We start from the raw sequence: 12,710 nt of genomic DNA on the forward strand, positions 1-12,710 counted from the left end.
TAATACACTTTCGATTTCAGAGCATTACAGCCTGAGATGGATGGCAGTCACTGCAAAGTTATTGCTCCTCTCCTGACTCAGAGACACCGGAGGATGGTTACCAAGGGTGGTCACAGCACGCTTCAAGAGGTCTTGCATATCTTCGAGATGCTTGGGGAATCCTAATGGTCATGCGCTGGCGCTGGATGAGTCTGGTTTTCTCCGCCTCTTTTGTTATCCACTGGCTTGTCTTTGCAGTGCTCTGGTATGTTCTAGCTGAGATGAATGGTGACCTGGGACTAGATCATGACGCCCCACCCGAAAACCACACTATCTGTGTCAAGTACATCACCAGTTTTGCAGCGGCATTCTCCTTCTCCCTGGAGACACAGCTCACCATTGGTTACGGCACCATGTTCCCCAGCGGTGACTGTCCAAGTGCAATCGCCCTGCTTGCCATACAAATGCTCCTAGGCCTCATGCTAGAGGCTTTTATCACAGGTAATTGTTTTTGTTCTTTAAAAAAGCATAGGAATGTTTTGGAATGGGTATAGTCAGTTATAAGCAATCATATTCCAGAATAATTTATTTGCATTATTGACAAGTAAGTAATGCCTATGGCTGAGAAGAAAGAGTCAAGGGTCAAACAACTGGAGAAATTTTTAAAAACTTGATTCTATATTTAAACTTTCCATATTGAAACTTAAGAAAAAAGGGATCATTATAATATTAGCCAAAAACATATGAACAAAAAAATCTGAAAGGAATTTTTCAAAGGAGCTAAATATTTTCTTAAATAAGTGAATAAATATGTTCAATGCATATTACTGACTGTCATTTTACCTAGCAGAATTTGTTCTTTTTTTTAAGCATTTACTGGGCTAGAATTTTCTTCTGAGTTCATCTTTTCAACATTTACTCAATACTAGTGAGCCCAGAGTACCACAGTCAGTATTGCATGATAGAGAACAAGAATACACATCCTTAGCAAAAAAAAAAAAAAAATGCACATATATATATATATATTTGGTTTCCTTTTATGTATTTTACTTTAATGCATTTAAAGCATAATTTTGATAAGAGGTCCATAGACCTCACCAGCCTGCCAACATCTGAGGCACAGTAGTAGTTAAGAAACCCTGATCTAGTGCTCGCTTCGGCAGCACATATACTAAAATTGGAACGATACAGAGAAGATTAGCATGGCCCCTGCGCAAGGATGACACGCAAATTCGTGAAGCATTCCATATTTTTAGGGTGGGATGTTTCAAGAGAACAGCATCGAAACATGTATATTATCTAGGGTGAAACAGATCACCAGCCCAGGTTGGATGCATGAGACAAGTGCTCGGGCCTGGTGCACTGGGAAGACCCAGAGGGATCGGGTGGAGAGGGAGGTGGGAGGGGGGACCGGGATGGGGAATACATGTAAATCCATGGCTAATTCATGTCAATGTATGACAAAAACCACTGCAATGTTGTAAAGTAATTAGCCTCCAACTAATAAAAATAAATGAAAAAAAAAAAAGAAACCCTGATCTAGAGTCGTTGGGTTGGTGGTGGGAGTCACAAGGAGGATGCACTTGAAGCATACTCTCAAATCACCTGAGAGCCAGAGCCTTTTTAAAAGAAAAAAAGCTTTGTATAAATTTCAAAGTTAAAAATTCTTCAATGGGCCACTTGTTCTACTGGTCCCTTTCCTACCCCAAATCATTCTACTATGAATCTAATCTCTATTTCAACTTGAAGTAATCTGGTGGCAACTAAACTGCATTTATTTTCTGTTACTTTTTTTTTTTTAAGCAGAGGTAGGAATATAGACAATGACCACTCTGACTTCCTAACAAAATTAAAAAGTTTTGCATTTCTATGTGACAAATGAATTTTTCTTGAAATCAGTTTTAAAATAAGAATATATGTACTGTTTTGAAAAACACTTCAGGCTAATGAGAAATTAACAGTAAGTTCAATTCCTGACTTATTTGGCAGGCATGACACTAAGAAATGTATAACAATTTGCTAGATCCTTGTCATTCAGAAAAGGTAATGACATTTCTAGTGTTCGTTCTAAAAAAAAAACTCAATGGTTTCTAATTTAGGTGCCTTTGTGGCGAAGATTGCCCGGCCAAAAAATCGAGCTTTCTCAATTCGCTTTACTGACTTAGCAGTAGTAGCTCACATAGATGGCAAACCTAATCTCATTTTCCAAGTGGCCAACAAAGCCTAGCCCTCTAACCAATGTTCGGGTCTCAGCTATACTCTATCAGGAACGAGAAAACGGCAAACTCTACCAGACCAGTGTGGACTTCCACCTTGACGGCATCAGTTCTGAGGAGTGTCCATTCTTTATCTTTCCACTCACCTACTACCACTCTATTACACCATCAAGTCCTCTGGCTACTCTGCTCCAGCATGAAAATCCTCCCCACTTTGAATTAGTCGTGTTCCTTTCAGCAACGCAGGAAGGCACTGGAGAAACGTGCCAGAGGAGGACATCCTACCTGCCCGCCGAGATCATGTTACATCACTGTTTTGCATCTCTGTTGACCCGAGGCTCCAAAGGGGAATATCAAATCAAGATGGAGAATTTTGACAAGACTATTCCTGAATTTCAAACTCCTCTGGTCTCCAAGAGCCCAAACAGGACTGACCTGGACATCCACATCAATGGACAAAGCGTTGACAGTTTTCAGATCTCTGAAACAGGACTGATAGAGTAAGAAGTATCTATTTTAGCACCCTATTTTCTAATGTATTAAATACACTCAGCCAGTTATGCAGCTATTTTTCCTTCATCGTATCTCATGTTTTCTTTTTCCAATGCTGATTACATCTTTCTGATTACATCATGATGATCAAGCCTCCACCCATAAAAAATGGCTGAGCTAACAATACACATTGTGGAAATATAACATTATACAAAGTTTCTCTCTGTGGTTATCTGCTGAAATCAATGCATGTGAAGGTAACAGATATGTATAACAACAGAAATGCTGTTGGTGAGTTTGTATGAATGTGGTATGATACCAGTAATGAAAGTAAAATGGACACACTTTACACAGCTGAACTCTAGGTAAATCAGTCATAAATTTCTCATTTTCATCTGCAAGTCGGAGCAATAGTCTAGTTTCAAACCTATCTCCCTGGGTAGAATGATGATTTCACAATATTTAGTGAACATCCTTTTAAAACTGCTACTTTTTTCAAGACAACAAAGATCATTCCTTTGGTTCCTTATAAAACCAAACTGGGGCAAATATTACCCCCTTAATTTTTAACAGCTAAGAACAAAAATTCACAAGAAAACACCAAAAAAATAGATTTAACCATAACTCTAAAAGCATTTGGGCATGACACTCAAACTCACTTACATATTCATATATTTGTGTCAGAAAGTGATCAGAGCAAGTAAAACAAGCACTAGCCTGATGGAAACTGAAGGGTGGCATTAGGCAAAGAGATGCAAAATTTTATCTACTTTATGGGGAGGGAGGTGGGAGGGAGGGTCAGGATGGGGAACACATGTACACCCACGGTTGATTCATGTGAATGTATGGCAAAAACCACCACAATATTGTAAAGTAATTAGCTTCCAATTAAATTTAAAAAAATTAAGCTTAATCAAATAGTGATTTAAATATTACATCTATTCACCTGAATGACTTCCGACCAAAGTAAAAACCTTCCCTTTCTACTTAGGATCCATTCAATGGTATAAAAACCTCATAGATGCAAATATATTTATGTTTTTGTAGATATAAAGGTTTAGATATAATTTAACTCCAGGGGAAAAACCTCCACTAGAAAAAGCAAAAAATAATTAGGCAATGAAGCATTTTCAAACCCAAGTTCCTGTTTCAAACTTCAAACAGGTTTTTCTATAAACACAAAATGAGTGTTTATTCACCAGTAGGAGGTTGGACTAGATAAACTATTATTTCTTTCCAAATCTAATACTCCATGAAAATTATGCTTTCTCTGCTGTTTTAATTTTACACGTACTAAGATGAACCCTTTCCCTTACCTCTGGTTTAACTTAAGACTATCCTTTGTATACTTGTCATTTCCATTAAAAAAAAAAATTAAACTGTCTGCAACCAAAACAAGACCCAAAAAAGTCACCCTATCAGATTTCAAACAGATTTGTTGCTGCTCTTCCGAAATCTCCCTTATCCAGCCTATGCGGGCAAAGGGAAAGATGAACCCTCCCCACTGGGGATGACCCACGCAGGAATCATTTCTTGAAGTAAATACTAGCCAGTAAAGGCAAGCAGTTGTGAAAAGCAGGGCACGGCAGCAAGTCACATTTTCCTATTCTTTGACCAAAAGGAGAAGAAAATAAAGAACCCTGGAGTGGTCTAAGACTGATAATAGCAAAGTATATCAAGGACACAGAAACTTAATTATTGAGAACTTTTGCAGTTTAAAAATCTTAGACATTCTTAAATACTAGCTAGAACAGATTTTTTTTCCAACCCAAGACTGCTGTTACACAGATAAGACAGCAGGAATTCTTATTTCTATAATAAAGTAACAAAATTCACCTAACCTGTGAAAATACAGTAGTATTGAAGATTTACATGGTATGTTTTTTCCTAAGAGCTTCACATCACTTACACAGGTCACACAGAGAGGATGCCCAAAGTGGCATAACTAGGAAGTGGACAGGCCTGTCTGGGCTCTCAGTCTCAATATAGATGCAGGGCCTTCTCCATTCAAGCCAGAAGAATCTCCTACCATACTATTTATACATAAACTTTGCATCTGAAAATTAGATATGACTTTTCCAAGACACATACGCACTGCCCCCTCCCCCCCACCAAAAACACTGTTGGTATACTAATGCTATTTAATAACAGACAGCTAAAAAATTCAATCAAATACTTTTGTCTAGGAGATCGAAAGCTTCTGAGAGAATGAGTCTTCCACTTCAAAGAATCACACCTTCTGTGTTGAGGGGACTAAGTTTTCTGCAAAGGCCCCATTATCTATTCAGGTGAATGAAGTGCAAACTGAAAGGGGAAATTTACTAGAAAGTGGGACCAGCAGCTCTAACTCTTGGCTCTATAGCTCACTTACCTGGGCCACCAGGGAAACTAGTGATAACATCTCGGATACATGATCCAGGAGACCACAATGGAATGATGTTAAAAAATGCTTGTGGAAACCAATACAGATAGCATAACAGTCCCAATAAACTGAAGACAAGTAGATACCCAAAACCATAAAGCCCACTTTTATATATGTGTATTGTTGTGTTAGTCACTCAATTGTGTCCTACTCCTCGTGACCCCATGGACTGTAGCCCACCAGGCTCCTCTGTCAACAGAAATCTCAAAGCAAGAATACTGGAGTGGGTAAGCCATTCCCTTCTATGTGGGATATCCCCGACCCAGGGATCGAACTTGGGTATCCGGCACTGCAGGTGGATTCTTTACCATCTGAGCCGCCAGGGAAGCACCTTACATATGTACAGGCCCTTATTACCAACTGCCAGCAGCAACCTAACAGCCAAAAATCGCCATGCCTGCTTCAAAGCATTTCAGAATGCACTGAGTTGAACCTTTCCATGTCACCTAGATTTTACTTTAATGATCTTTTAATTTCATCCTCACAGAATCATACTGTAAGATGATTTCTAATGAACAGAAATTATAATTTGAGTATTACAGGCCTTTTCCTGCCTCTGCATCCTCCTGTGGGTATTCACAAGGGTCATGCACAATTCTTACTCAGATTTCTCTAATTGCACCCACTTCTCTACACATAAGAAGCAGATACATGATAAGAACTGTCTCTAACTTAAAAAGAACAAATCATTGTGGAACTTTCAGTATTTAAATTATTTTAATTTGCTGTCATAGGACACCTCACAATTGATCAGTATGTCAGTATGTCTCAACAAACTAGTTAAGTACTTCTGTTCTGGGAGACAGTAAGACACGGCATGAGCAATTTTTTTTTTTTTAATCTACAGTATTTTCAACAAAAGTGCATTATTTATGAAAGTTCAGAATCATTAGCATAGTTTAATAAACTGAAGTGAACATCTTATTAAAAAGCATTAAATAAAAGCCACTATAAAATATTTTTATAGATCTATGTGAAAACTGCCCTTTAAGGAAGAAGAAAGACCGTCATTTATCAAAAAGGCCAGCTGAATAAATGACTAAAGGAAGAACAGTCATAGTTTTAGTCTTTGGTTTCAAATACAAAAGCAAACATTCTACTATTTTCTCTATTTCTTCTCACCTGTGAGATGCTATCTATGCTGGAAAAGGAGTTAATAGGCTGCTTCCTAACTTGAAATTTCACTTCATAAGGTATCCTTAATACAGAATATATGTCTTTCAGAGAACACACAGACTTAAAAAGTTAAACCAAGTAAATTCTAATAGTTGTAATTATTATCCTTGGTTTCACGCAATACAGCCCTCAAATAACCATGGAACTCTAAATGCAAGCAATGCTACAACCCCATCTACTGAAGCGAGGCAAATAACTGAGTCAATTTTTTTTAATTCAATTTTTAATAAAGGTATCCTCTGTGAGCCTTAAGAACTAATGCCATGGAAATCCAGATAAAAATACTTCAAAAGAGTAAGAAAATCTTACCTACTTCTTTTTGTCCTGGTTTGTCAAAACATCTGTCACCCCTAGAAAAGGTAAAAATCAATTTCAAACAAAATGTGAGAGTAATACATAGATTTCCCATCCATAACACCCATTTCCTATCATTAATAGCATTTTTTTCAAATTATAAAACAAATATATGGTTTTTGCCTAACATTTGGAAAACACAGAAAAGCACAAATACAAAAACAAAAATATCCATCTCACCTACCAACAACTAGCTTCTACAGACCCAGAAATTTTTTTTATTAGATACATTTTTAGCTAAATTTATGTTTGATTTTAGGTATCTGCTATGCAGAGCTTTATAAACTGCTTTCAGAACGTGTTTTTACACCAGATTAAATATTTTCAAACTCATCCTAACTTTTATGGTTATATGGTACATACAGTATTCTACTGTGTAGACAGGGCTTCCCTGGTGGCTCAAAGGTAAAGAAGTCGCTCGCCAATGCAGGAGATGCAGGTTTGATTCCTGGGTTGGGAAGTTCCCCTGGAAGAGGAAATGGCAGCCCACTCCAGTATTTTTACCTGGGAAATCCCATGGACAAAGGAGCCTGGTTGGGCTACAGTTCATCGGGTCACGGAAGAGTCAGACATGACTTAGTGACCAAACAATAACGACTGTGTGGATATGCCATTGTATAAGAAACCATACTGAAATTACGTTGTTTGGTTTACTTCCCATTGTTTTGTATTATAAATATTATCACATGGACATCTTTGTACATGTATCTGTGCAACTGCCTTTGCTTAGCTTGAAAGACTTCATATAAAGTCACAGGCAATATAGAGAAGATGCTTTGATTAACAGCAACAAACAATAAAATGAAAAGGCGTCTCACTGAGTGCTAATCAAACAGCACATCTAATTAACTATTAAATATCCATGCTGGCACGAAAATATTAATGTATTTATCTAGAATGTTTCTTCCTTTAAGTAAGAATCATTTAAACATTTCTAACAAAACTCTTATTCAGTTAGAATTTTTTGACAAATGAAACCTTGTAACTGTACAGAAAGCAGAGAAGAAATGTTTTTATACCAAGAATCTTTATCCCAAGATGTGACTCCTTCAGTTACCTTTCCTCCCAGCTCTGTGACCTGTGCATTTCCCTGCTGCCTTCTCGGTCAAACACCCCCTCTACTTCATCAAAACTTCTTTGGTAGAAACCGCATTCACCTCTGCCTCTGCCTAAAAATAAGCACACACAGAAAATGATGGTCAGATGTCAACATCTGGCACAAGTTCAACACCAAACGTTAATCTTTGAAGTGCTGTCTATATACAAAGCAGTATATCAACATTTAAATATTTAGCAAGGCCCACTGAATTTTTACCAGTGAGATCAATAATGGCAATGACAGCAGTGAAGTAGCTAGACCACAGGGAGATAAAAAAAAAGTTAGAAAACTGTGTAAGAGTCCCAGTTCCAGTCCTGAACAAGAAATAGTGTCAACATCAAGCTCCTTGACAAAAAAGTCAATAGTGAAATTCTAAGATCAGTAAACCGTTGTGACAAATCAAACCTTCTCTTGGGTTATTTTCAATAAAAATGGAAAATGTGAGGAGTTTGAGAAGAGAGCAGATAAAGTACAAAAACCAGGCACAAATGTTAATTTCTTCAACTTCCGAGAAAGGATAATTTAATAAGGTCAACTCTAAATTATCAGTTTTGTGAACTAACTCCACAGCAACCAAAGGCACTTTTCCCCATGTGCGCAAATCTTGGAGAAAAATATCAGGCAGCACTAAATTCAAACCACAGAGCTGATAAGAAAGTGTGGATATAGGAATTTATAGAGGCTCCAGTGGCTCAAATGTACATTGGCCTTTACTGAAGGCAATCTGATTAGATTTATCAAAATTTGACTCAACATTCTAATTAGAATTTATCCTAATAGAAATACTTGCACAAATATGCAAATGTATATATATATGTATATATATATGTATATGTATATATATATATACATATATATGGAGATCTTTGTTGCAAATTTTTAAAAAACAGAAACATAATCAGTAAAGGACTGGCTAAGTAAATTTTGAAAAAACAATTCAGTAGAATTCTAGGAAGCCACAAAAGATAAAGTACTGTCATTAAAAGAAATCTACATTTTTCTGTTGAATGACTAAAGCATGCCAAAGAGCAATACATAATAAAAAAAAATTACCATGTATATAAATGGTATGACTGAATGGCTAGGATCGAGAAGGATATAAATCCAAATGCTGCATCTGGGGGCAGAAGGCAGTATGCACTTTCAGCTTTTTATTTTCTGTGTAGTGTGAGGATTTCCCAACTAATGTATGCCATTTGTATTCAACACAGAGGTTAGAAAACTGGGGGAAGGGGGGTAAGAACTGAGCCTAGGGATGCCCTTGGACTGCAAGGAGATCCAACCACGCCATCCTAAAGTAAATCAGTCCTGAATACTCATTGGAAGGACTGATGCTGAAGCTTAAACTCCAATAATTTGGCCACCTGATGCAAAGAATTGACTCATTGGAAAAGACCCTGATGCTGGGAAAGATTGAAGGCAGGAGGAGAAGGGGACGGCAGAGGATGAAATGGTTGGATGGTATAACTAACTCGATGGACATGAGTTTGAGTAAACTCCGGGAGTTGGCAATGGACAGGGAGGCCTGGCGTGCTGCCGTCCACGGGGTCGCAGAGTCAGACACGACTGAGCGACTGAAGTGAACTCAGGGATATATTTATACCTAGATAAAATCTTAGCCATTAACCCCACCTCAACTTCTCCAACAGTTAAAACCACCCAAGGAAAAATGATGAATCTTTAATAAAAGTATGAATGCATTCCAAAGCTAAATACAACTGAGTTAAATAACTGTTTCAAATATTTATACAGTGTTTCTATTTTTTAGCATCATTTATCTAGAATTGGCTCCAAATACAATTATACTTCTATATGACCTTATTATGGAATACAAGAATAATGCATAGAATTTTATGTATGTAATCTTAGAATAATGAGTGTCCTCTTAACTAGTCCAAGATTCAATATCTTCACCTGTAAAATGGAAGTGAGGACTAGAGTTGAACTATAATAACCTAAAGTTACCTTCCAGTTGTACCAACTTAACTTCAACTTCATGTCCAGTTTTCTACCTCTATCCTTAGGAAATACAGATGTATTATTTAAGATCTATCTTAAAACAGTCTAATACAAACTGTTGTATAACACTGTGGTGATCTCTACAAAGATATTTTTAGGGTGAAAGAAAAAAAATCCCTTGTCCTTTTAGAGAAAAATTTTCTCAAGAAAACCATTAAGCACAAAGCACCCTGATAAAGTATTTTATTCTGGAAACATGTGAATGTGAAAAAACAGTGTTCAAAAGTTGCCAGAAAAATAAGCAAACCACAAAATATTTCCTGCCAGTTATGACTAGCATTGGCACTGGTCCTCCTTTATGAGCCCAAAGCTTTCTAAGTGGGCACAAAAAAAGAACCTGATTCTAGAGCTTTCTGCTTGTCAAATGTAGGGAACACTCTTCAAAGTGCAAGGCCCACAATCACCTATAAAAGTAGTTCCCATATGACAAGAAGCAAGTAAATATAACATGGAGAATCTTTCATAAAGTTAAATTTAAATGACTGTCCTAATCTCTGAGATTTCACCCTCTTCTTTGGGGGATTAAAATATATTTCCTTTAATAATGATGAAGACAGTACTGACAATTGTGTAGATATGTTTTATTTTTAACCATCTTCATCAGATACCATAAAAAGACATATTTGTGTTGTTTCCTTGTTCATTTATTTACATTTTACTGCTTCATGATATTCAGAAGTATGAAAGTCAGTTGATTTTCACATCAAACTTCTCTCAAGTTGAAAAGAGCCAGGGCAGTCATTTGATGTCAGGTCTGCTCATGCCAAAAAAAAAAAAGCTACACTAATCACTATTTAAATAACAGGTCAAAATTAAGCAATAAGTGAAGAAAACAAAACCACAGATTAAAGGTTTCATGAAAGCATTAAGAATCACAGTTGGGACAATGGTGTCAGAAGTATTTCTCACTAAGTCAGTTCATTCATTTAACTAGTTTCATGTCATCCATCCATTCATATCAATGTTAATTAAGCCACTGTTTTTATCACAGCATCTATCTTTCATATATGTCTCATTTAAATTCTGAATGTGAGTTCTATCCTATGTGATAACAATATACACTTCAAAGAAACCAGAAGGCAGGAAGAAATTTATCAACCTTCCTCAGTTTCTTGACCTGGAATTTTTTAACACCTATTTAGAGATTGGTTGGTACTTGTAACACACAACATTGATGCTCACTTGAGGAATGGGTCACACTTCTTAATTAATAAGACCTCTCACCTGTCATGCCCTGAAAAGCACTAGAGGAAAAGCTCCCCTTCTTCTCAGTGCAAGCCCACTGCAGAAAAACACAGGCAACATCCAAGGAGCAGGCCACAGCCATCCTCGAAGCACCATCATCACACTACCAAGAAGCACAGACTTCAGACGATTTCTGGACCAACTGAACTAATTGCATTTGGGAATCTAAATGGCCTGTGAAACTTTTGAAACACACATGCTTAAATATCACCACCCAGTATATTCTGCTGCAGATATTATTTCTTGTTGAGTTTTATAGATGATTCTAACAACTCCCCAGGTTAAAAACCACGGTTCCAGAGACTGACAAATTCAGAAGGAAAACACATGGACAACTCAGTAATAACACTTGATCTACAAGTAGAGTTTTCGTTAGGCTCTTCATTATTCACAACAGCTGCTTTCCCACATTCTGAATGAAACCCCTCCACAGGAATGCACAATTTAATACAGTCTCTTTAAAGAGTGGGTATAAATCACTCTATTCATAAAGCATAACTTTAAGAAAAAAGAATTTAGATACTCCACACTCATGATCATGCCAACCTGGACAGTGCAAGCTGTGGAGAAAATCGCTTCTGTTTTTGCAGACACCCAATTCTTCCTAAAGCACCTCTTAAAATTGCAAGGTATATTCAGACTTCTGCTGTGATTAGGCCAACTTAGAAGTAAAAGCCCAAGTAAATATTTTATATTACAAACATTAAGAATGCCCTTAAGTAGCAGAAGATCAACAAACTCCAAGCAGGGAGCAAAGAACAAGTAATATCAATTATTCTTCTAAGAAAAGACACAAATCCATAAAATATAAAATGACAGATTATATAAAGAATTGGTGCATAACTTTTTCTTTCTTCTACACCCTAAAATAGGTCTCATATGAGGAGACGGCTTTTATAAAAGCCTCTCTCTGGCTGGGGACACTCCTGGCACATGGCCTTATGTGGAGACCCGAGTCACAGAGGCCTGCAGGGACCTGGGTGCCACTCCAGCAGCTAAGGCACTTCAGGGAGCTCTGGCTGTCACAGCGTAAGGTGCCCTGGGGGTGAGGAATATGGATCGTGAATATTTGCCAAAGAGAATTAGGACCATCTAGAATCATTCCCACTCAAGTCCCTAGGCTCGAATGACCCTCTTCTACTCCAAATCAGGGGTTGTGGAGTAGATACACTGAGAAATGGTCCCGAAAACAGATGCTCAGGACATTTATTATGCAGTTAATGTCAAAGGGCAGTTTTTGAAAATCAAATATCAAAATATTTTTAAAGTGATCTATTTCTTTCCCTCTCCTCTGTCTCCACCGTTCCGTTATTATTATTTTTTTTTACATGAAAGCTCACCTCGTCCTCGTGAAGAACTTCAACCTCTAGGAGCTTCCACCACTGTTCCTCCTCCTCCTCATCCTGTCAATCGCAGGACAGCAGCACTATTTACGGATACGGAAAAGTTTCTTTGCCAAAAAAAGAAAAGAAAGAAAAAAGATGGATAAAACAGATAAAACTGCATGTTATTCCTCACCATCTCCCACTGCATCTATAAAATGGCATCTAATGACTACTCGCGATGGGAAACGATCACCACTGAACCCACCAAGATGTTCCAAAACCTGATTTTAGCTGAAAATTTTAAATTAACATTTCAGATCAACAAACATTAACAACCAATGCCTTACACCATGTTAGGCTCTGTATGTACCCAGAAGGAGGCA

General features: G+C 37.3%; 1 protein-coding gene, 1 long non-coding RNA gene and 1 other non-coding gene across 3 annotated transcripts; 2 read left to right on the top strand and 1 right to left on the bottom strand.

Annotated features, from left to right (window-relative positions):
• On the top strand, positions 1-2,703 carry KCNJ13 (potassium inwardly rectifying channel subfamily J member 13). The gene is given in 4 exon segments (XM_020893935.2): positions 1-124; positions 127-480; positions 2,079-2,196; positions 2,198-2,703. Coding segments are annotated over 4 exon segments (1,062 nt in total). The 5' UTR covers positions 1-36; the 3' UTR covers positions 2,700-2,703.
• Positions 1,127-1,233, top strand: LOC139032275 (U6 spliceosomal RNA). The gene has a single exon (XR_011484810.1). It is a non-coding gene; the product is annotated as a U6 spliceosomal RNA (small nuclear RNA).
• Positions 2,704-6,422: 3,719 nt separating the features above from the next.
• Positions 6,423-12,448, bottom strand: LOC139032154 (uncharacterized). The gene is made up of 3 exons (XR_011484675.1): positions 12,343-12,448; positions 7,697-7,808; positions 6,423-6,635 (listed from the first exon to the last, which is right to left on the bottom strand). It is a non-coding gene; the product is annotated as an uncharacterized lncRNA (long non-coding RNA).
• Between the last annotated feature and the right edge of the window lie 262 nt (positions 12,449-12,710).

The sequence above is a fragment of the Odocoileus virginianus genome, chromosome 30, assembly GCF_023699985.2.
Source record: "Odocoileus virginianus isolate 20LAN1187 ecotype Illinois chromosome 30, Ovbor_1.2, whole genome shotgun sequence".
In the NCBI taxonomy this organism is placed as follows: domain Eukaryota; kingdom Metazoa; phylum Chordata; class Mammalia; order Artiodactyla; family Cervidae; genus Odocoileus; species Odocoileus virginianus.